Source organism: Homalodisca vitripennis, chromosome 3 (genome assembly GCF_021130785.1).
Source record: "Homalodisca vitripennis isolate AUS2020 chromosome 3, UT_GWSS_2.1, whole genome shotgun sequence".
Taxonomy (NCBI): domain Eukaryota; kingdom Metazoa; phylum Arthropoda; class Insecta; order Hemiptera; family Cicadellidae; genus Homalodisca; species Homalodisca vitripennis.
In genome coordinates, this window is record NC_060209.1 from 133,065,357 (window position 1) to 133,092,177 (window position 26,821).

General features: G+C 35.9%; 1 protein-coding gene across 3 annotated transcripts in view; it reads left to right on the forward strand.

Moving 5' to 3' along the window:
* The window catches only part of LOC124357530 (ets DNA-binding protein pokkuri), a 44,102-nt gene that overhangs the window by 12,509 nt on the left and 4,772 nt on the right, over positions 1-26,821 (forward strand). The window contains exons 2-5 of one of the 3 annotated variants that reach the window (XM_046809416.1): positions 16,173-16,206; positions 24,098-24,283; positions 25,021-25,128; positions 26,316-26,621. In XM_046809416.1, coding sequence (XP_046665372.1) covers positions 24,106-24,283; positions 25,021-25,128; positions 26,316-26,621 — 592 coding nt within the window. In that variant the 5' untranslated portion in view covers positions 16,173-16,206; positions 24,098-24,105. Of the gene's footprint in view, positions 1-16,172; positions 16,207-18,159; positions 18,299-24,097; positions 24,284-25,020; positions 25,129-26,315; positions 26,622-26,821 lie in introns of those variants that run through there. The other 2 variants (XM_046809417.1, XM_046809415.1) reach the window with 2 other exon arrangements.

Genomic DNA, 26,821 nt, shown 5'->3' on the forward strand with positions numbered 1-26,821 from the left:
TTTGCATTACAGTTACTAATTGCCGATATAATCGGCCTCAGATGCTATGATATAACAGCCGTCGTAAACTGTGGCCATTTCCACTCCTCGGCTAGAGTGGCCTTGATTGGTACCAACAGTTAATTTGATGTAGTTGGAAATTTTCACAAAGTACTAGACGACACTTTAGCGGGATGACACGTCACGGATACTTGCTGACTGTATGGTGGTAGAACGCACACGTCACGGATACTTGCTGGCTGTATGGTGGTAGAATGCACACGTCACGGATACTTGCTGGCTGTATGGTGGTAGAATGCACACGTCACGGATACTTGCTGGCTGTATGGTGGTAGAATGCACACGTCACGGATACTTGCTGGCTGTATGGTGGTAGAACGCACACGTCACGGATACTTGCTGGCTGTATGGTGGTAGAACGCACACGTCACGGATACTTGCTGGCTGTATGGTGGTAGAACGCACACGTCACGGATACTTGCTGGCTGTATGGTGGTAGAACGCACACGTCACGGATACTTGCTGGCTGTATGGTGGTAGAATGCACACGTCACGGATACTTGCTGGCTGTATGGTGGTAGAATGCACACGTCACGGATACTTGCTGGCTGTATGGTGGTAGAACGCACACGTCACGGATACTTGCTGGCTGTATGGTGGTAGAACGCACACGTCACGGATACTTGCTGGCTGTATGGTGGTAGAACGCACACGTCACGGATACTTGCTGGCTGTATGGTGGTAGAACGCACACGTCACGGATACTTGCTGGCTGTATGGTGGTAGAACGCACACGTCACGGATACTTGCTGGCTGTATGGTGGTAGAACGCACACGTCACGGATACTTGCTGGCTGTATGGTGGTAGAACGCACACGTCACGGATACTTGCTGGCTGTATGGTGGTAGAACGCACACGTCACGGATACTTGCTGGCTGTATGGTGGTAGAACGCACACGTCACGGATACTTGCTGGCTGTATGGTGGTAGAATGCACACGTCACGGATACTTGCTGGCTGTATGGTGGTAGAATGCACACGTCACGGATACTTGCTGGCTGTATGGTGGTAGAACGCACACGTCACGGATACTTGCTGGCTGTATGGTGATAAAACGCACACGTCACGGATATTTGCCGGAGTGAAAATATAATGAAAAGTAATTCAGCAAGAAAGTGTTGGAATTTTCGTTGATCCTAACCAACCTTGTCTCTCCTGCGATAGAACTGTACTGTACCGATGACATTAGTTTGTATTGTGTTGTAAATGAGAGTCATTGCAATACGTACCAACACGTTTTGATTTTAGATTTTTACAGACTAAGTATGTATGAAATGTATCAATTAAAAGCTATATTGGAATTAGCTTAAAAAGTATGTTTATGTTTGAAAAACACTTTAAAACATTATTTCGTGTTGTCATGTCTGAAACAGCTAGCAGTCGAAAGTCGTGGTATCGAGGATTATACTAGATTAGTGTTTTACCATCCAAATTTGTTATAGATTAATTTTTCTCAAAGAGAGGAGGTCAACATTCTTAGACTAATCACCCAACTCCAAAAGTTGATTTTTTTTCTCAGGATTTTCGCCAAAGACAACCGTTTTTCAATGATCGAAAGTTCAAAAGCTAGAGGAAGTCTACGGCATCCCGACTAAGTTCCAAAATCATAAAAGTGTCCAAAAATTCCTATTGGTTCTCTAGGTCAGACAATTTGCTAATCCTTGACAAGGGATTGAGTGACATGCTGTAAAATTCAGCAACCCCTCCTGGAGGTGGCTTTCCCCATCCCCAAGATAAGAGGGTATTTTAAATTAGTGGGAAAACCCATTAGTACCGGACTCCGTCGAATATAGCCCAGTAATATGTGCCTACCTCCTAAACAAACATGGATTCTTCTTTTACATAATCATATTGAAATAAATTTATATTTCATATAAATTATCTACTTTTAAGTGGGATTAGTGTCTTGTTATTGGTCAACATCTAGTAATGCTACATTTTGAGACTAATGTTTTTATAAAGCATGTTAATATATTTATCTTAAACTGATTTTTAAGATTATTATGCACTTCCTATTTAAACAATTCTGACGGACATCTCCAATTGGATAGAACTATTAAAATTATAATTAGATTAGACAGCATATGGATTTATATTTTCTTAAAACAGCAGGAGGGGGTAATTGATAAGGCATTTGTTTTTTATGAAGATTCGGGAGCTGAACCGTATATTTGGATGCTTGGAGAAATCCGTCCGGGAATGTTTTTTACAGATTTTCAGAATGATATGTAATAAAAATTTTTATGGACTAGATTTAAAAAAATCACGTATGTTCAGTCAATAAATAAATCAAGTGGGATGAGAGTTGACTTTTAAATGCATAATGAAAAGTATTGGTCATAAATAAGTACTCGTATAACTCTAAAATATTTGTATTTGTGATTGGGTTTGTATAATTTTCGCCGAATTGAACGACCAACTTGTATTGATTGGTTTTATCATTTTAAAATATGTACCGTAACTGGAGATGCAGTCAGTCATACAAAAAATATACAAATTTTCACTTCGGCACTGTTTGTTGTAAACCATCGTTTCAATACTTTGTCACTGACAAATAAAAATAGTTCTAGAGATAGGGAGCCGTCAAGCAAAATCTGTTGAACTAAGATGGCGGTGGCGATGTTTTATTCATCCCTAGTGCAATACAATTTGTATAACGTTGCTTAATCATGGAGTATTACTGTCGTCATTAAGTAGTCATAATTTTTGTTATGTTTTTGGAAATGAGGTAACATTTAGTATATTCACCTGATACAATTTTCTTTGCACACGAGTAAGCAAAATATTGTGTAATATTTATAGTAAATCTTTTCGTACATTTTATACATTATTGATAAAAACACAACACGTAACGAATGATAAATTTTGCAGTAATATATTTTGCGGAAGAAGCATAATGCTGTAGGAGTCTGTACAAGTGGTAAGTGTATGTTTTAGTTAGAACGTGGTGCTTTGTCATTATGTACATTTGTATATTGAATGTAAAAATTAAACTACTTTTTATAAGGAAATTATGATTAATTCAATATTGAAAATCACCAATGCTTCGATGGAAGTAATTAGGGTTGAGTATTAAAATAAAACGGTTTATGTAGTTAAATTTTTCTTTCGTTATTGTTAAAATGTAACAGTAAAAATTAGTATTCTGCGATTTCCGCTGCAGGTGAGATTCCTCAGTGCTGCACTATACACTGTAAGTCAATCAGTATTTTACATCATCATTATACCTTCCGTGTAGACCTACTATTTCCAACAATATCCCGCCCTACTAAATCCGGATTGTGGGCTATCAATGGACAGAGGACCGACGTTTAAAAGACTAACGATTGTCACTTATTATTTCTCTTAGGAGTCAATTTTGTTTGACTTTGTTCGTGAGTTGTTCACAATTAGTAATGTTTTTTTCATTAGTTCGTTCTCCACCAGTAGTTTTAAATTCAGAACATTTCTGCTGCTCTCTTGTTTATTGACTTCACATAACTCCACGAGTCGCTGGAGTAAGCAGGTATTTTGTACACTGATGGACTCGACTGTCGGCTAAGGCAGGAAGAGGAGGCATTGCTACAATGAAGCGGAAGTGACCTTGGCACCGGAAGCCGCCGCGAGACCGTTACCTCACCTCTTCTCCTCACTACTTGGAACCTCGCTACTGTTAGTGCATGTACCGCTCGACCATCGCCATCGACGACACCGTTCCTCCTGACCCGTTCACCAAGTACCGATATCCAGTGTTGTTACACTGCAGAACTTGCATTTCCTGGTTCAACTCTTTTTCAAGATTTCTACTTCAATGTATTTTCCCATACAGTTTCAATAAATTAATTTTAATCCATGTCTTTTAATAAATTTATCTTTTCCTTGTCAAAAGTTGTCAAAATATTAGTAAACAAACCTTGTACAAATTCAGATTCTTTAAAACTGCAAAATCCTTATCTGAACAGAGCTGTATATAGTAACACATTCTTTAGTCAACGTTAGATTGTATCAAGGCCAACCAAATAAGGCTAATATCTCCATGAGGGGGAAGAGTATATTTGGGCAATCCATATGTGAAAGCTTTTAAATATATATAATGTTGTATCAAAGCATCAACCCTCCAGAACGTACACAAACATTGTGAATTTGAATAATATACAACTAGAAAGTTTAATGAATCGTTTACATTTTATCACATCAACCTTATTTTCTAGGCTCGTTAAAAGAAGGTTTACGTGTTGTACTGTATTGGTTACGAGACAGGTAAGTACTGGCGCATTTATCTCCACAGTCTGCGGGTAAGATGATGGCGACACCTGACCCGCGGTTGGCAAGAAGGCTGAGGAACGCCGGAATCTGAAGCCATTGTGGCGCGGCGCCCACGCTTATATTGTCCTCCCCCCCCTCCACCCGTGACACAACTGACGCACAGGCGCTTCCGGCTGGGCTTACAACTCTTTACTCTACTTATAGCCTCTTGTCTACTAGTTATTGCCAAATCTGACTGGGCCGCGACCTGTGCTTGCTCCACACAAGCGCTTCCGACTGGGCTTACAATTCTTTACTCTACTTATAGCCTCTTGTCTACTAGTTATTGCCAAATCTGACAGGGCCGCGACCTGTGCTTGCTCCACACAAGCGCTTCTGGTTGGGCTTACAACTCTTTATTCTACTTATAGCCTCTTGTCTACTAGTTATTGCCAAATCTGACAGGGCCGCGACCTGTGCTTGCTCCACACAAGCGCTTCCGACTGGGCTTACAATTCTTTACTCTACTTATAGCCTCTTGTCTACTAGTTATTGCCAAATCTGACAGGGCCGCGACCTCCACACAGGCGCAATGTAGTTAGGTATGGAATGTGGGGGTCAGTGTTGTTCTTGGATTGGGCGGTTGAATTTGAAAGTTGAGTATAATTTCGGATTAAAATCGTAGGACTACAAACAATTTCCATTACAGCCTATCTTGTTACTGCCTATCTCCACGGCCCAAGGTACGCAAGGTTCACGTGTGTTGGCACCGGCAGTACACAAGCTCAAGGTCGCGGGCAAGGCTAGTCGGCTGTTGGCTGTTGGGTAATGTTGATACCGCGTCTCACGCACACAACACAACACATCACACATTATTACATATTCTTATTTCCTTACATTATGTAACCCTTGTAGATTGAAAGTTTAACGTACAAATAGTATATCAAGTGTACAATTATATGTACAATTCATTCTGCTTCAATATTTTTTTATTATTTCAAATGTATAAATATACTTTTCAAATTTTCTCAGCTTAAAATTTGCGTTTTATTTGTTGGCTAGGATGCTACTTCATTTTTTCAGTATTCCACTTGGTTGCAGGTTAACCCAGCTACAAAGGCTAGATGACTTTGCTCTGCTAGCAAAAACATTTAAACAAACATAATTCCCCATGTGGCTTTTGAGTGTAAGTCGTTGCCGCGTGTGACAAGCTATAAAGTTATATTACACAGTTTCATCTTATTTAAGTTGTTTGACTACGTCTTGAACAAAAACTATGATTTACACAGTAAAATTCAAGAAGCAATAGATGTATCTTTTGTCTTCTTTACTCTATTCCTTTAACTGGTCTAAAGTTTTATTTGAATTTTATGTTAGCTGCTAGATCCAATTAGGCCTATAGCCTACACAGGCACGGCTAGATGCAATTAAGGCCTATACACAGGCGGATTATATATATATATATATATATATATATATATATATATATATATATATATATATACATATATATACATATATTATATATATATATATATATATATATACATAATTATGATTATTTAATCTATAAAAGATTAAGCAACACAATATTTTAATAAAAAGTATTTTATGGTCTCATACAGTGACATCGCTCTCTCGGGACGATTTGAGCGTGGACAGTGGGAAGTCGTGTTTTTTCCTACAATCGCCGGAAGTGAAGATGATTTCGAGTATGCTAACTCGCCGGAACCGGATGTCTTTTGTTTTCGCTGATCAGTACCGCCGAGGTCGACCGTACACTTTTAACTGTTTCAAGTCGCGTAGTAAAACTACGAAAGTTATCCTTCCAACTAGCAATTCATTGAACGTCACTTCATGTTAGTCGTTAAATCATGTTATGGCCTATCTCAGTCGTTTGTTAGCACTTGTGACAACGCGATAGCAGCTGTAATACTGGTGAGTGTCTAGTAATAGCTTGTACAGAATCAATGTCGGAACTGAATCACGGATCTCATTGTAGCGAAGTTTATCCGTAAGGTATCTTAGTTAAATCATGTTATGGCCTATCTCAGTCGTTTGTTAGCACTTGTGACAACGCGATAGCAGCTGTAATACTGGTGAGTGTCTAGTAATAGCTTGTACAGAATCAATGTCGGAACTGAATCACGGATCTCATTGTAGCGAAGTTTATCCGTAAGGTATCTTAGTTAAGATCAATAAAACTACGGAAGAGACAAGTAATCATAAAGGATGACCTAGTGGAGTGAGGATTTCATCTGGTTGTCCGATCCACAATGGCGACAAAACGTGTAGACAAATGTTTAAGACTTTTGTTAATATCCCTCATAAAATATCCACAGATGTACACATGTAAGTGTGTTTCTCCTTGAATTTGTCTTATAGGATGTTGCGTTATTCGTAATAAAAAGTAACCAAATCATACATTCCCGTTGTAACAAAAATAAATTAACTGCTCTGCAGACTAAAAGTGTTTTCTAATTATGTATTTGGTAAACTTATTATTTGATAATAATTTAATTTGTTTAAATTAAAACAAAATATAACAAAACACATACTTTAAATTACACAAAAATGTGTCAAGTTATTGATTAAAAGTATGTAACACTCGATAGCAATAGGAACTTTAGTTGTGGAAATAAGTTTATTGATATCCAATCAATTGTCGGTTTGGACATTTAATTTTAAACAATTTTTTAATCACATTCTCTTTACGATAGATGCCTTTCCTGAAAATAAGCAAAATGTTAAATAATTTGGCCATTCCACAAGCATTTACCGACATTAAAATATGTGGTATTTTACATTCAAGCCTACAGAAAACCGGCTTAATATAAGGATATAAAATGTTCACAGTAATAAAAACATGGCATACTAGCAGTTACCCACGGCTTCTCACGAAATGTTCACAATTGAAGGTTGTAACCTTCCTAGTGAAAGCATTTACGATGTAAAGTAAGAGGCCTCCAAACAGGAGAAGGTGCAGCCTTATATCTGAAACTGATTTTTTTTAGTGTCCATGGTTAAGAAATTCGTAATGCAAATTTTACTGGTTCTTAATTCAGGTTTACACGTGTAGCAGCATACATTTCGGACGGTATAGTTGAGTTTTCCTTCCCTAATGCCCGTCTACGAGTTATTTTAACAACGAACGGTCTAAAAGTGTCTATTCCCATCGTTTGTATTTACTTCCAAATGTAAATGAATTTATGGTGCCATAAGTTTAGTTTAATAGTACATACATAGTACTGAGGATCCCTACGTAGTCGGCCTTTCTATCAAAGAACGGTCAAAATGTGTCTTTCACCTTATATAATGTATTTACGGTGCCACAGTTGTACGAATTTTCCATGTTACTGTACAAAAATTATATATATTATATATTGCAGAACACTAGAAATGGCACAAAGTTGTCTTTATTCAATTACTTATACATATTGTTTTCGATCGAGGTAAAAAATCAATTATATCACCATAATGTTTGTATATCTTAAGTAGATCATTTTAATTCCAGGTAAGTTTATTCATATTTTTTTGTCAAGCAAACAAATAATGCAACTTTAGTTAGGAACCGTAAACAATTTAGACAGGAAGTTGCGTTATTTGTTTGCTTGACAAAAACATATGAATAAACTTACCTCGAATTAAAAGGATCTACTTAAGATATACAATCATTATGGTGATATAATTGATTTTTTACCTCGATCGAAAAAAATATGTATAAGTAATTGAATAAAGACAACTTTGTGCTATTTCTAGTGTTCTACTTCTTCTAGGGGAATAGTGAAAATTCTTGAAAGTAAGAGCATTCAACATTTTCAAAATATTTGGTTACGGTATATATTTGAGCAGTGGAAGTCTTGTTTACCGAAATGTGTAACCTGGCAAACAATGATTCGTTGAGCCATGACAGTGTTTTGTTTTGTTCTTCAGGCTATGCTAAAATATTATATCACAATGTCAAAAAATATAACCTGTTTCGAGTTCCTTATGTGCAAACTTGAACTGCTTTGATAAGTTTTATAACGTCGTTTAAATAGTATGTCCATTATTAGATCGTTTTATTAATTCGTCACTGGTGCAGTCTGTGATAAACATTGTATATAGTAACTCTGTGTTTGCAATCTGTATTGCACCACTTGCATTAAACATTGTACACTTAACATTATCTAAATATGAATGTAATGCAAAAGTTTGTATTTATTATATTTAAATGCAGTCACTCATAGTAAAGTCATAGATAGAACGGATACTTCTGAGTCAAAGTATTGTCATATGTAGTGTTGAATTCGAATTATTTATTTTCCCCCAATATAGGACGTTATTTATTACAGGACGTGCAAAGTCTGCCTGTAGTACGTGGTACATTGTTGTAAAGCCAAAACCGCTCGGGGGCGTGGTTATCAGCAGTAAGATGTGATATGACCGCTATTTCCGCTTCCGGTCTGATACTGGACTGACAGTCTACTCTTGTGACCGCGGAAAAGCGGAATTGATTTTATCAACATCCTTGTATTTATGTGTTTATAGTTTTATTTCTAACAAGTATTTATATATTAGCAGTGCGCTCTTTGTCAAGTAGTAGCCTCAGTCAGCACATTACATGCCACGGCATGTAATGAGTACAGTATACACAGTTACACATCAAGTTAAATATATTGTCTGTCACATTGATATTACGGCAACTAATTACGACAACGCTTATAACATGTACAAGGATAACAAATAATACTGAAATGTTTCATAGAACTTACAGCCAAAAAGTATGTGTTTATATACCTTTGTCTATCAGAACCAAAACTAATATTTAGTCGTGTTACGGATTGTCTTGTATATATATATTTTTATATTAGTAAATCAATATTTTTAGGTTATGCCGTTAAAAATGTCATTTGATACATGAAAGGATAATAGTATTTCGAACATTTGCCATCCTAATGTCTACTGGAAAACGATGGCAAGTGTCCGAAATTCAATTAAAAACTGCAAACATATAATTTGGCACAAGTTTTGTTTTAAATACACCCCGAACTGTCTACTAATTTGACATCTACGGAAATCAGGTACCTACTAAAATGAAAATTTTGCTTATTCCCAAAATTTTTTTCTAAAAGTTACCCAATTCAAAAAATGAATATCATATTCGCTTAAGACGATACTTTTACACTGTGAAACACAGTTTGTTAAGCATTTCGTTATGCATTTCTTCAGTAATTAGCACCGACTCGTTCCTTAATAGATATACAATTTTAGATTATCTGATATCAATATCTGATTACTATAAGATTTAAAGTGAATTAAAATTGTTATTCAGTAGAGATTTTATAGCTTTGAGGTAAAATGTTCTTTATTTACTTGATAATATTTCAGATCTGAAAAATGTATTAACACAAGGAGAATAGTACAGATTGTCCGGGAATCCACTCGGTCTCGTCTTTTCCAGTGTGGGCGATAATTCGTAGACCCAATTCCACCGTGTTTTTATTTTTGACTTGTGAGCATGAAAATAAACCAGTATCATGGAAATGGAGTTTTAAATAAAGAATGTAAAATAATGAACTGTCTGGCTGTTGTAAAACGTGGGCAACACTTTTTACACTGTTTTTATAAAATGTAAATTTTGGGTTTCCCATATTCTAAAACGACTAATCTTGTAATCTTGTCGGTCTCTGTGTATTATGGAATTTATCTTAATATTCTGATTTGAGGTTAGTTAATTGTGTGTGTCATAAAATTACGATTGGTAGATTCTTTGTGCTGTTAACAATTTAAAACATTATCGTGAAATCTTATTTCATGTTCTATTTATCCAATAGCTTTATTTGGCGTGTTATGTGTTTAAGAAACTCAATTGTTAGGAGTTTCAATATTATGTGGATTAGCAAGTAAACAAACCGGAAGTGGCCGACCTATACTGGGCACGGCGGAAGTGACAACAATTGGATGTGAGGCCGGAAGTGAAGTGTTTGTTTATTAATACGATCGATGGTCGGAGGTCATTGCGGGGCTTCACTCTGACCGTATTTCACCGACAGGCTGTCCAACTTATTTTTGGAAAAGAAATATCTCAGAGAAGGTAATCTGCACATTGCACTTCACACGTTTTTTTTTTATTGCAGTCAGGCGAATTGGCATTACTTACTGCCATTAATTGATCTGTGACCAATATTCTGTACTGTGATATAGTTTAATGAAAGTTTAGAATTAATTTTACTGCATTTGTTTCAATTTTATCAATAATAAAACGTTTCATACGTAAAAGTTCATAGAGATAGAGAACTAAAAGAAGTCCGTAGCCTAAGTCCTAATATTTGGATAGATTTCTCAAAATAATGGTAGTTTGGTTCCACTTAGTGGCCAATTTGCAAAGTGAATATTGCAGTGTTTTATATGTTTGAATATAATGGAATCATTGATTTATTTTAATCCACTCAATTCAGCGTTAAATTCAATTTTGAATTATCTGCTACTCATGAATGGATCGTGCTATGTCCCGCATTTGTCTGTTATAAATATCAGAATTAACAGAAATGAATGGGTTTATTGTTGTATATTGTTAAAAGCCTATCGCCTCGATTAGCCTGCAAAATGTATTGCTCGTGTGAACCGGCCCTTGGAGCTTGTACACTGTATAGTTCACGTACGATGGCTGTAGGCCTACATCAAATGGTCATGTCAATCATCCTCTATAGCCCTGGGCAATCTGGCGGTTTACGTTTTCAAACAAGCAGGCGCCGGCCGCAGTAAAATTAACAAAACCTGTTCAATTAATAATGTCTTAAAAATTAAACTTTTTTAACCGCCTAGTCAAAAAAAAAATTAGTTTTCAAGGTTTTAGTGGGTAGAAACTTTATTCATTCTTACTGGTACAAAACTGGGAACTATATTTTGTAAACAATTTCCTATAAACGTGTAAGCGTAGAAATAAGCAAACTAAAGTTGAATGTAACTCGCATTATTGTAGCTCTACTAGTTCGTTTGTGGTCAGCGTTCAAAGTCCGGTGGGTATTTATACTGTTTAATACGAGAGTTAGCTTACCCCCAATACATTTTCAATATGTACATTCAGAATCAATGTTGTAGCTGTGATTCTAGTCGGCTTCCGATCGTCACGCTGTAGTTATTTTGTCACTGAGAAACTAATATTTTTACTTTCTCAATAAACATTTTTCTGTTAGTGAGATAATTTATTATTTCATAATTCAATAAAATTGGCTACTGTTTAGTCGCAGTACATTTGTTATTTCAAACTAAATTATTTTGTGCATTTCAAACCAATGTTCGTATACGTACTTGTCTAATTCATAAGGTATAGTACTACTAGTAAAAGTTATCGCAATTTAGTTCTCTAATACAGGTAATTCTGCAAAGTTCTGATAAAGTTATTACAAAAATAAGGAACATTTAGCTACAATTTTTATTTGTTTATTATTTTGGCTGTGTAATAGTATATTTTGATAATCATCACATTAATTGTACCTTGTAATCAATTCGTTTATGTCTCTTAACGTATTTATTGATATTGTGAATTTAATAAAAATTATGTTTGTTAACAGTTGTATTTTAAAGTTATAACTGTCTGTTTAGTCCATCATTACCTATTTATTATCGTAAACTAAAGCTTTATTAAATATTTAATTTTTAATGGTAGGCCTACATTAACTAAATACGCTTAAATTATCTGTGTATTTATTGCTTGAAGGCATTACAGGACAAATTATTTCTAACCAACACACTAGGTATATCGTCCTGAAGCTATCAACCACCAAATTGACTCCAGGATACCCTCATGAGCGAGAAAGTACGTTTGGTAATACTGCCGCTTTGGTAATGGGTCTCGATTACCAAACTCTATTGCCAGCACTTCGATCACAAAGCGTATATTCCTAGTGTAAGGGGTGAAGTGAACAATCCCAGCTGTGCCTTACCATTCAATGGCCAACTTTGGCGCTAAATCTCTCCGCCCTGCGTCAAACCGTTCTCGAGATTATGTGCTGACAAACCCACGCGGACATACCCACACACGCACACTCACGCTCGCTCGCGAGAACGTTTCGGACCTGCCCCGATTAGTGAATAATGAATAATCGTTTTTGCTTTAATGTAATTACACATACTGAGTACAAATACTACCCACATTTAGTCCAAACAAAGTAAGATATTCCAGTGAAAATTCTGATCGCGACCTTTCTCCGGCAAGTATAATAAACACTACTGTTAAACCAGTTAATTACTCTTCCACATTAGTGATAGTCTATGGTTTGTTTAAACTTAATTTCTAATTCCGGATTGGGTACACCCATTCGCTTTAGTCAGTAAAAGTTGTTCAGGATTCTCGATCCAGGAGAAATTTTAATATATTGTAATATATCAACGCAGAGTTATTATTGCTTCATTGAGGTGAGTTCTCCGATTACAAAAATGTAACTTGGTTTTCGAACATATGCTGTTTGTACTCAGACCCTACCCCTGACATGTGAGGAGTGCTAAACCTGTACGAGCAGTATATGGCACACAGGGCGGCCCCAATACTTTAACCCGCTTAACACTTTCACTGCCGCCTCCTAATTTTGACAACTTTCTTACACTGCCGCCCATTTTTAACGATTTTTAAATATATATAATTTTTTAACTAATTATAAGAAAACCATAGGACTTACATTTTTTTTAAAGCTAAGTTCTTCCTCTTTCTACACAGATGCTCATGCATAAATATTTTCAAACAGAAAGTCTTGGTTGAAAACTTAAAAACATAACGTTTTTTGTAAAAAATAAAAAGTTGACCAAAAAACATCACCATGTACTAGTCTGTAGCATAATATATTTTTTATTATTTTTTTCTGTATTTAGAATTGTCATTACTAACACTATAGCTACACATGTTTACAATTAAAATTTACTTATGCTGAAATATTTTTTTTAGTGTGGAAAGTCTTGAATAATAAAAAATAAAAAATAAAAAATAAATAAAATAAAATAAACAATAAACTGTAAAATTCTGTAATAAACCAATTATTTACAAAACACAAGAATAAATGTTTTTATTACTAATTTGCTTATATTTGTTATTTGAGTAAAAATACAATGTCAACAAACTTACTTGCATCTCCAAGAAGTCCATCAGTAGTAAAATCGGGATCATTATCTGTGTCATCTTGGAATAAATCATCACTTTCACTGTCACTTGAACATCTGAGTAACTCTTCTAGAACTTGATTGTCTTCAATACTGTTACGATTCATTGTATTTACTCACAAAACAATCATAAACAAACGTAATAGCAAGCAAAACAATAACGACGCAGACGACGAACTACGGTAGCAGAACGACAACAAATAGCCGACGCCCGACGCGAAGCGGTAAACAAACCACTTTTTTTCCGATGTTACAGATGACTGCCAACAACATTTCATAGATTATAATACATAGAGTAAGAAACAAAAACATCGAATTAGCGAATGACTATCAATGCCGAATTTCATAGTCGTTTAAATGAGTTTTTATTACTGTAAAAGTCGGCGCCGTCAAATGACGTTGTCGGCAGTCTATAGAACTCCTTGCACGACGTCAAATTACGTTGTCGGCAGTGAAAGTGTTAACAAAATGCGTTTAGTCAACTAAGTTTTTTACTGACGCACCGTCTCGTCTTCGATCTGTAATGTCTTACTAAATATACAGTGGAATTTTTAGTGGTGTATAGGATTTATAAGCACGTGAAAACATGTTGACCGCCTGTACTGGCGCCTATCCTGATGTTAGCCTCAAACATTGTTATGGTCCTAAACCTATGGGAATGTTTAATATTAAAAACATACTTAAAACTTATATAAACGAATTTTTTCGAATATTTTTTAATCTGTTATTTAACAAATATTTCAGACTTGTTTTTAATATTTTTGAGACATTACACTTTATAAGAAAAACAAAAATACACATTGAAATAATTGATCGCAACCCACAAATCATCCACCGCAATAACTAGTAACTTTCATCCCTTAGGACCTATACATTTTTATTCTATTCGTTTTAAATACCGATTTCCACTATAACATAGTAATGGATCTCTTAATCCTTGTTAAGAGGAAATAAGTCATCAACAAGGTATAGCCTACTTTTCTCCTTTTCCGAGGCATAAGAATTTTTTAATCCTTATAGAGGAAAACACTACTTTTACTATATAGTAGTACGGTGGGAAAAGGGAGTAAAGTAGCTCTAGCTACACAGGCATTAGGATTGTACGTGTAACAACAATCTGTGTCTGCTGCTCTGTAAGGGGAACATTAGTGGTACTGCTACTGACTGCCAGACCAGACTGTTGCAGTAACAACTCTGTAGAGGGAGTAGTTGACGATGACGTCATGGGTGGACGGCAACACCGCTGCTCGTGACGGAGGTCGGCATTTCCGACGGTATGCGGAGCGACTACCGAGAATCGGCTGAGACAGACAAGAGATATGGCACGAGTGTCGGTGCTTTCCGCTCCTCCCTTGTCATTGGCAACAAATATGTACCAATCAGAATTCGGTACTAATAAACTAAATCTAAAATAACTAAATCTAACAAGATTTAGTTATTCGTTTAGTTTTTATCATGGCACAATAATCATTGTCATCAAATGTTTTCTATACTATTGTAATTTTCCTTCTAGTGTCACTTCACTACGTACTCAACTTTGATTAATTTATGCAAATAGGTCTCTCTGCAAGTATTATAGTTATATATGCAATACTTCCTCGTAATAGTAGGCTACTTAATCTTCATAATGTGTACGTGATGTGTTAATGAAGGATCAGATAACATGGCATGCTCGCGTCTTTGTCCATCTGTGTGATAACTCTTGGTCCGATAAACGTAAAACGTGGTTTAAAGGTTCGTCTTGGTACAAGGCAAATCCATATCGATTTTGGGGTCACAAGGTAAAAGGGCAGTTCGTCTGTTTGTACGATAACGTTCTCGTGAAAGGTATGTCGGTTCCTTACATGTTCTGTTGTTTCGGTCTATTCTTGAATTTCCGATCTTTAATTGTAGCCAACGGTTGTATTTTGTATCCCAATAGCAGTATTGTTGTTATTGTAAAAGCATCTTGCTGATATTACAGCATAATTAAATTGGGGTTGCAGATGATAGCGGTTATTAGTGATATACAATTTGTAAATTGAATACCTGAAACTGAATTATTGAAGAGTTCTGTTTCCCAAAAAAGTAAGTGATTTATTACAGAAAACTACTTTTTATAAAATATTATAATCTTCCTCGTGGAACTGGATGAGTCTGCTTAGCTGCCCTAGTTCCTAGCACTCGTGAACAAACAAGGTGTCAGGACGGATTACTGGAGGGTGAAGGTCGGGGGTGGAGTGTACCACTGCTTTGTGAGCAGCGATCGGTAGATAGAGCTGCCGGCCTGCCGACACAGACCCCGGCCCATTATCGTTCCCGGCGGGGCTCCTGGCACACAATAGTCCTGGCGCCCCCTCGAATCTTGGACAGGTCCTCTCCTCTCGAGTCCTTTCCTTTCTCTGGATCATCCTTTCTCACACTGAACATTGGAAACCTTACGGAGAAACCGTTTTTGCCAACAATTCGGAAAAGAAAAAGAATCCCAAAAATAGGGGATTATCATATGTAATCCATCAAAGGTGTTCACAAAATCTTTGACCGAATCGAGAGTGAGCAAACACTCCTAAAATGATTCCATTTCCATTACTGCCCTTAGCCTGGTCTCATAAATTGTAATTTTTAACCAAGCACAAAAAATAGCTATTAATTGTTTGTATTCTTTTGTTGTAATTAATTGTTGTAAAATTTTGAAAATATGTATGTATAATAATAATAATATGACACCATTCAAGACTTTATGTTCCATTAAAACCGATTGTTTCTGTTTTAGGTGAGATAATAATTGGTGCACGCATGACTAGTCGGTAAGTCGTCTAAAATATAACGGTAATGTAGATTAACATAACGAGCTTAATCGTAATTCTTTTAAGTTTTAAAGGAGTCTTTGTAATATTGTTCAGTAAAACTTATCAAAAATGTGTCTGTAGGCTGTAGCGAAACGACTTTAGTTTTACCAATAAGAACAGTGTTAAGTATCACACCCTTTTTGGCCCTAACTGTGAGTCTTAGAATTGTGGAAAATGTCTTGTTTTACAAGTACATTATTATACGCGTCCAAACGATTTTTGGTTTTCTGTGTAAAGCGTCTAATTTTGAAATAGTAATGCAATGAGATAAAAAAGTTTGAAAGTTTTTTTTTTAAACAACCAAAATAACTTGGCAAACTAAAAAGAGTTTGGATATGTATTAATTAATGTGTATTCGAATTGAGAAATCCTCCATGAGTCATGCGACAAGAACTGAGACCGATAAAATGATTAAAATTGAACATTGTTATTATGGAGCAAAATCAAGGTGGCCTCCAGCACAGCCGGCGCGGCGTACAGCTACTTGTATAGCATTGTATAGCAAATGAACACAGTTGATAACGTTAAACATGCGGCTAGTCGAATTACACCAGCAATATTGACCCAGTATAGACTCGCAGTGAAGGTGTTGCACCTTAATTGTGATTAATTTTAAATTTCCTTGACAACGCGTAAACAAACTGCAGTATGCTGTTTTCTGAAATTTTCTTCTGAAGTCTCATAATTATATATGAATTTATCGCTTACTCTAAACAGTTATAGTCAAGTTATACGTTTTATACATAACATATTTTATTAATTTATACTAAATTCATAGGCATTACTAAATTAACAAATTAACACACTTCTTGTGAGTAAAAACTCCAAAATATGCTACAGTAGGTACGAAGTAACCTGTCTCCTAACCCTCCGTCTACCTGGCTGGACTGGTCGACACCACTCCCCGGCAGTTTAACGCCCGCGGCTGGTTTCTTAATTAGTCACATTTTATATTCCCCACTAGCTTAAGGAACTTTTTTTACCTGAATCATAATATCCTAAATTTTATCAAATATTTGAGAAGTAACTAAAAAATAAGATCAATGGCAAATGTGATAAAAATAAAACAATATAGGCCTAGAGGAAATCAGAAATATAGAGGTCATGTATTTATTGCTTGTAACAATAAAGTTGGTTTTCTGTAACACAATAACAATAAACTTACGTTATATATCACAAAATTAATATGTTAATATAGAATTTTAGTCACAAGGAAAACTCGTGTTTTGCGTCATAACGGTACTGTCCCTTGGAACATTGGACTTCCGGAGCGGAAGTCTGACTCAGGGTCTATGTAAATACTGTAATATGCTTCCAAGAAATGAGTAATCATCAAGTTATGAGTGTGTAGGGATGAAGGTAGTATTCAGTTCAAAGTAAGTATTAGCCAAGCCAAGAACCGAGTGTATGCCTATAACTTTGTAGTAGTGTCATGTATATAGTTAATATTGATTATTTTTGTAATATATAATGTAATTTCATTGTCACAGAAAACTAATTTTATTGATACAATTTTTATACAGACTACCTCTATATTCAAATTTTCCCTTGTTTAGTATCGTTGATCGTGTTTTTTATGTACTTTTGAAATAATTACGATTCTTATAAAAGAACTCGTTAAGCTGTTAGGGGGAATGTAAAGTGACTAATTAGGAAATCAGCTGCGGGCGTCACAGGTATCGGTGAATGGCCCGGGCCAGTCCCAGGTAGACGGAGGTTCAGGAAACAAGCTACTTCATACAGACTGTATTGAAGTACAGGTTGCTTCCAGGTTAGCTGTTTATTAACGTAATGTTCGGTAGATGTAAATATGTGTTCTCTAGCTGAGTTAGCACCAAACAGAGTACAATCACCACTTGTCGAGAGCGGCCGCCTAGAGATTAGATATATTTTACTATTTTCATGTTGTCGGAATACGCATCGTTTACCGAGCAGTTCAGTGAGTGGTGTTAGTGTGATCGTGGCTGCGGCCTGCGGCACGACGCCTGATATTGTGTCGATAAGGTGTCAGTTGAGCAACAGGGAGGGGCGGCGCGGCGTCAAGTAACAGGTATGGCAAAACTGGATCTGTCGACTGACAGGTAAATAGCAACACAGTGCGTCTACTAAAGTGTTTCATTAGTAAAAAGAAACCTTTGTGGACCTTCGTATTTGAATGATCGCTGATAAATTTTGGTCGGGTTTTATTTTTAAATGCACACAGAATTCATATGGAAATATGCATCATAATTTTAGCGAGAACTAATCTTTTTACATGGGTTTTTAATTTTTCTTCCGTACTTTTAAGGTGTCAATACCGACTCTCATCAGTCATGCCTGATTATATTCTTGTAATATGAACGCGCAAACACATGACACAAGTGAGTGGTGGCGCGAATTGTGTAACTGAGCCGTTGTGGAAGTGAGGTGATGAGACAATAGAGCGATAACGCGATAACGCCCAGGGCCAGATAACAGTAGTGTGACTCGAGTGGCAGTGGCGATGATAGCTTTATTGGCAATAGCACTGGTGCGGCCGACCTGTACAGCGAGTGTGTTAATGTTTTATTCCATATTGAAAGAATGTGATTCGTATTTTGGAATTACACTTTTGTTAAATTCATTACAACTTGTCAAATTACAGTAACACATCAAAGAATTGGTACCTGCTTACAGGCTTTAAGATGGTATATTGGTTAGACGTCATAGACTGCAGACACCCTAGTGTGCAGGCTTTTGCTTAAACCAATTTGGAAGTATGTTTGCAGATTTGTATTAAAAATACTCAACCGAAATTGTAAATAAAGTACAATTTGTTTGAAACTAAAAACAACAAAGAGCGTCCAAATTACGGAAGGAAAGGTAGAGCAGAGTATATGAGAGAGGAAGCTGGCTCCTCGTAGCGGCGGCGATCTGGCAAGGCGCCGGGAGATGTGGCAACACTGTACATTGTTGTATCCGCCAACATCCGGTTCTTCCCCCCCCCTCCCTCCTTCACACACTAAGGCCTGCCCACATAAACAATGATTGGGACCGGGCCTTCCCTAAACACTGATGATGGACGGATGCTGGTTCAGTTGCAGTTTGCCGCACATTCCTCCCATTCCACGACGACAAAAAAAGGAACAGGTACCAAATAACATCAGAAGGGCGATGATAATATGTGGTGATAAGTGGTTCAACTGGACCGTCACTCTTTCGTGTCGTGTATCGGACAATTATCTATTATAGACTCAGGTACCACGTACAGTCCAAATATAAAGTAACTTGGAAATATAGATATAAACTTCGAGGAGTGGGTTTGAATAAACAAAAATGTTTAATTTAGCTCTCCATGTTCTCTTCTTTATTTACTCAGTGACACACACAACGCTGTGTCCTATAAAGTATATAACGATGACTATTATAAACTACAACATGATTGTGTCGTAGTTTGTTTATATATAGCAAGCGTATTCTTAAGCTTAAGTGCCGACCTTCAAACCGGGCTCTTACCTTTAGCAAAACACGTGCTAAATACAGCAACGAATAACACAATACAAAACTATCTATACAGTTAAGTTAAACTGTATGGACATGTTTATAATTAAAATATTGCCCTCCCTCTCCCGCCGTCGCATTGGTTCAATCGCGGTTATCTCAGAAGTTCTTTTGTTTCTGTCTAAGGTTTGTTAGCAAGCAATGCAAAATTATCACTCTAATCGGATATTTTAATATTTTTTAACTGTACAGATGACTTAATCCCCAATACTGTCCATATACACCTGCCTATACAGTGTCCAGGCTCAGGTTCTCGAACCAGGTTGAGGTTGAGCTGAGTAAACGTTAATCCAAGCCAAGACCTAACATGGCACGGTGACTAGACAATGGCCAGCCAAGGTCATGTGACGTCACGCACTAATAGATCACTTCCGGCTCGTTCTATACTTCCGGCCGACTTGGCTGCCACTGCCCACCGCTCTGCCACTCCGCTGCCAAGTAGTTAACAACGCGGGATAGAACATCAGATTGAGGTTATGTAAACTGCAGACTACTTGAGTCGTATCGAGAATGAACAACACTGTATTGTCGTTTAGCAAAATATTCAACCAATTCTTTTCGGAAATAAGTCCGTGGACACATCCAGATTATAAACGCCAGGTTGATTAAACATTAATGGCCAGCTTCATATATTATTATGATTGATATAGTGAGCAATAAAACACCAGGGGTCTTGCATTTCTGTGTAGGCTCGCTTAGCTCGCGTTTTTGTTACCTCGCTTAGCTCGCTCCGAGTAAAAGCATATAAATTCAGTTTTCCTTAAGTCATTTAATTAATGTACTACGGATCGGTACAATTTGTGTTTACTTTCTAGAAACAATCCTACATTATGAAAATTCAGTTCATTTTAATTTGACATGTCACTTAGTATTACAATTACTTTACTTTTACTTGAAATTACGGATAACTTCTTATTTTGGGGGTAAAAGAACTGTCTGCTTATATAAATTTTTTAAATCAGTGCGCAATAAAAGAAAAGAACAAGATTAAAAATATTATTAATAATGGATCAGTTTGTGTATATGTATATCCGGGCGGAGCAAGTACTTTTTGTGATTCAATGTTTATTAAAATTAAATTGGGCAATAGCCATGTATACAAATTTAGTTAATGTAAATAAAAGTCGTTTGACAGGTGTTTGGTCTTCCGATCATATGATAGTTAGGTTATTTAAACTCATATGTGACAGATACGGCCAAATACAAAATAATTGAATCGTAAAAAGTAAGGGCTCTGTGGTGTAATGGTAGCACATTCACCCGGCAAGTGACAGATCTGGGTTCGAGTCCCGGCGGAGCAAGTACTTTTTGTGATTCAATGTTTATTGAAATTATATATGAATATGTATAAATTTAAAGGTTGTTCAACATACAATATGAGCTGTATTTTCTATCAAAGATCTTGACTTCAGATAAAGACTATTTTCAGAACTTCGTATCACACAGAGTCTGGTACTGATATGTTTTTGAGTTTTCGTTTCTTGAGTGAGGAGCAACGGAAGTTGAACACAATTTTTGGAATAGAAACTGTGTGTTTGTGTAAATATAGTATTAGCCCAAACCCATTAGAATCGTTTTGACTTTTGACTACCGTGCGGCAGAGGCCGGGTGTAGTGTACAGCGCTCCCGGAACTGCTGATAAGGAGGCGTCAAGGTCGCGAGTCACTTCCGTGTCGAGCATCCGCGCCTGCCGCGCCGCCCACTGCTACCTCCTCTCACCTCACCACACCGCACCACTGTCATTGCTTTGTTCTGTCTGCTACTTCCCCGTGACGTCACCGTCATATGTGGACGTGTACTCACATGTCTTGTTTGCGAGACAATTCCAGCCTCTGCCGACATACTAGTAGTGGATTAACAGACGAATAATAATCAATACTTGTGTTCTTAGATTTAGTCTAAAGCACTTCATATACGTGATCAGAAACCTGCGAGTTTTGTTTGGATATTGAAACTGGCTACGTGTATACGCCAGCCCTTTACTCACGCTAATCACGTAAAGTCTATGCACATATATAACTTTATTTTTATTTATGTTCGTCTTAATTACAACACCAAGTCTAGTGTGTTCTTACATTCTGTGGGATAGGTAATCCTGGAGATTCTAGTATCGATTATAACACCTCAAAAATATGTACATTCAGTGTAGAAAGTTTCGTAGAGAGCTTAGTAGCTTTGATTTTATTTGTTACACTGTAGATAAGTCATTCATACGAACGTGGTGTAATGAGGTCTATGGGATTATTTGTCAGTTATGAGGCAAGCCGCTAGGCTGCATCAGCTTGACATTTGTTACTTTCAAATATTATATATAATAATCTAAGCCTCTCACTCCACAGATGGCAGTGGAGCACACAATTTGGTAACAACAAACCAAATTTAAATCCCAATAATAGTATATTTGTGTAACGGTACAAATTGATTCTTATGTCACTTTTAAATTCCTGTATACAAAACATCTTCATCTTTTAATTTTACTTCAAAATCAAAGTTGCCATTGATGACGTTTTATTCTTAATAGTTAGTTAATATTCTTATATTCAGAATGAAGACATGGCACTTTTTGTTAGGTTTTTTGCAGCTAATTCGCTTAGGACAATTAACAAAATTAGCATATTTTACATTCCTGTGTTTTACAATGTGCTGTTCTGCACAAATACACCCACCCATGCTGTATGAAGAAACTCAATTAAAGTTTGTTGAGAAGATATGGGGATGAAATAGTTAAAATATTACCTGTGAATGAATTTTACTCAAGATGTAAAGGTAGTTCTGATACAGAGTGAAACAGGTTAGCTTGTAGAGTACACTATTTACTCTGTCATGTACAAATAATATGAATTTGTAAAATGTACATTTTTCTCAAATACCAATACATTCCATTTTAATAATTTTACTTTTAACCTAAACAGTTTTGTCCATTTATCTGAGAAAGTTATAAATATAACCATAACCAGTTAAAGTGTTTATCCTTCCATTTACCTTTTTGATTTGGACTTAACTTGGTATCAATCACTGGTACCATAGAGAATGATTATGATGTTGAAGGTAAAACTGTGTATCTATTACTACAATTTCCAAGACTTGGGATGTATCAGCTAACAAAAAACGAAATAAACCATAAACAACTATAAGACTTCCTAATGAATGAATAACTTTCATCTCTTATGGGCAAATGGAACATCAAGCAAATGTGCCATTAACTCTATTCTTGTTAACAATCTGCCAAATAATTTTGGTTTCATTCGAAAAATATTTAATTCCATTCTGTGGTCTTCTTGCAACTTAACAATTTAAGATTATAAACTATATTTATCTTCCAAATCTCAAAAATTTTCTGGCTGACTAGAGATCTTAATCTTTTGTGATATCTAATCAATTTATTTGTATTTTTTTCATTTACGAGCCTTCCAACTATAATTTTGACATATTCAATTATTGTAATATTCTTTTGACAAATCAATTTATTATTATTGCTTACAAAGCTCTGTGACTTTCATTTGATTTGCATTAAAAATATGCAAAAGTCTTTCTTTTTTTTAGTAAAATGTGTAGTAAACTTAATAAAATAACTCATTCAAGAACTAACACAGTATATTACATTCCGTTGTTCTTTCCAGCAAGTGATTAAAAATTGACATATTTCTATAATTAAAGGTCATTTGACATAAATATTTGTATGAGGTTTAGAAAATGCCAACTTGATGCTATCTGGGCTTCATGGTCAGGAAATTTAAGTTATGACAACATAACTATAACATATTTAATGTATTCATATGATGCCATATCAGTTTAAGTGTGGTCATTGGGTTTTAAACTCGCTAGCATATTAACTAAAGAGGAACTATAACAGTTACCTGTCATATTATCTTACCATACCTTTAAGTCTGTTAGAGGCCATAGTACTTGTACTATATGTGTGTGTAAAATTGTTAACTTCAACATTCCAAATATAAAGGTTGAAATTCAAATCACAAAAATTGTTTTGGAGCAAGTTTCAGTACACAATATTGCAGCAATTAATTCAAGTATCACTTCTCAGCAGAACTTAACTTCCTCAGCATTATTATGCCAACACAACATAAATGCACACATCACCATTTCATGGTGTGGAAAAATACTTTGGTATTGATCAAAGGACATTGTCTTTTTTCCTATTGGTTGCTCTTCTCAAAATATGCTCAGAAATACAGATGATATTGTGCCGTAGTTCTGAAATGAACAATGGATTGAAAGATCTTTAGTGTTGAGTTGCACTTTTAACTGTGAGCTAGGGAGCAATAATTTTGTGTCCAACTCAAATATGGACTAATGTTCTTGTCTGTTGCAGAGGTTGGAATGAAACTGCTACCAGCACTGCCACCACTCAATGCCCCCCAGAACAACATGGAGAGGCTGTCCCTGTTCAACCCCTCAGACCTGCTTTGGCGCTATCCCACCATCAACTTTCACTCCCCATCACCTGTCAACAACTATATGCAGATGGACTTCAAGACCCACCTACCAGCCAACCTGGGTAAATTTTCAGTTTACTATAAATTTATAAAATGCTCTTATTTTTCAAGAAATCTTCAGTACAACATAAAATAATTATCTTTATGTTTTAATAGTTATTTGGAGTTGAATATTAAATATTTCAATGTGGTGTTGCTTGTGTTCAAACAAGAATTAAAGTTGTAACAGATAGGTAATCTCCTTTACTTCAAATTATAGGCAGGAATGTGTGAATTTAAAGGGACTTGTGTTTGCATTTGTTGATACAGTTTTATAAAACTGTGGTTCTAGTCAATGTACCTATTTATTCACCATTTGAGATAAAATCAACCACATCCAGTAATACACACGTTATGTGGTGTTTCTAGGAGGGAGATTATCATATAGTAAGCATGAAAATGTAGATTGGAAAGTTTGTAATGTATCAATACTCTCGATGGCTGACTCGTAAACTCTCATTGCTAATTAAAGGTCAATTGAAGTATGAGTCCACTTTGTCAGGTTTCTACTGAACTTGCCCATCAACTCGTTTGGTGGCCTCTAAATGGTTTTTAAAGCCATCCTTCCCTTTTTTATGTAAGAGTGAATGAAGAGAGATAGAGAGAGCTATAAAATGACCCAAGTTGACAGACACATGTAACAAAAAAGCAACCAAGATAAACAAACCAAGTAATGTCGAGTGTGGGCCCTGCTTGGATAGGTGATTGCTGAGTGACCCTGTCCTTAAACAAGTAACCTAACATAAGATGTGGTGTGTAGGGGGAGACCCGAGGCTGTGGTCCAGGGAAGATGTCGTATCATTCCTCAGGTGGGCTGAGTACGAGTTTGACCTGCCTGCCTTCGATCTGGAGATGTTCCAGATGAATGGTATGTACCATTTCATACTACTCATATAAGCTGTAGGATTGAAACTGTGATCCGGTCAATGAGTGGTCACTAGCCAGTAACCTGTGCTTATTGTAGTCTTCTTGTAAAGTCATTTTTAGATAACCATATGATCTGTTGCTAGAATAAGCTACTGCAGTTTTATCTCGCATTTAAGCTTTGTACATGTTTTTATACTATAGAGATTACAATAAATAAGAGATTAAACAACATGTTTGAATCATTAATGGAGATTATAGTTTTGTTACTAATAACAGTGTGAGAAAATAAATTTTTTAGTTAAAACCAGAGTAGTTAAAAACAGTTTTTAGAAATCATTATCATTAGTTATCTTACTCTTATCATCATGGTGACCATTTTACCATGTCACATAACAAATTGAAGAAAAATAGTAATTCAACATTTCTGCATTAATTTGTTATTTTTCCCATTAAATAAAACAAGAATGTTTTTTTACCCTAATCCATCATTCAGTTCCTTTTTCTAAAGTGGATCTTATCACTTTCATAATCCAACACTTGAATTTACTGTAGATCATCGTTGTCACACAGTTGAACTCTTTTCAACAAATTTAATTTTGCTGTTTTCAATCTGTTTTTCAAGCTGTATAAAATTTGTCTATTATAATTTTATTGGAAAGTTAAAAAATATTTGTATTATATTATTTTTCTAGATTTTATGATGTAAGATATATTTGCATTTGAAGTGGTTACACTAGAGTCAAGCATCAGCTTTAATTTTTGACTGTCAATTTGATGAAAGTGTAATGAGAATTTAAGATATATCTACTGTTTCAGGGAAAATAACAATATCTTTATCGATACACGTTTTACCAGAAAACTATAAACAGATAAAGTTACAAGATGTTAATAAAATTTAAATTTAACCGTTAATTTTAAAATACAAGTAGAAATGTTAAAACAACTTTTTGTTCAACCTTCTACACTGATTTAATTATTGAATTGTTTGCAATTCATATAATACATCTAAAAGCATATTAAAGAATTAAGGTTCATCCAAAACTGTACAATTGTTTATATTAGGTAGAATTTATTTCTCTTCACATGAATAAGATTTATAAATGATAATGAATTAAATGAGTGAAAAATCTTAGAAAAGAAATGAGTTACTTGAATGAATGTTTGTTTATATAATACAACTGTTTGCAGGAAAGGCCCTATGTCTCCTAACCAAGACAGACCTGGGAGAACGCAGTCCCGGTAATGGGGATGTTCTACACAACGTCCTCCAAATGTTGATACGGGACTCGAGGACGCTGCCCAGCTCTCCTTTAACCCCCCATTTCCCTTTAACTCCTTCGTGGTCGTTTCCTCCCGCCCCTGCACTGGAGTTTCCCTCTACACCCCCGTCGGTGACACTCAACTCCGTCACACTCAGCCCCGCCCCCAGTGTGGATAGTCAGGCCGGCAGCCCTCGTCACTCAGAGCAGCAACAAGCCTATCCTGCCCTCAACAGTTAGTATTTTATCTCAATATATACAATCACTATATGGACTTTCTACAACACTTTGTCGTAGACTTTACAAGGAACCAATAAATGGTAGTGCACAAAACATTCTGGAGAAAATGTATCTTGAATTTAGTAAGCATTTTCATAATCAACATCATTATAGCAAGTTCTGTCTGCTTGGATAATTTGATGCTTCAATTGAATT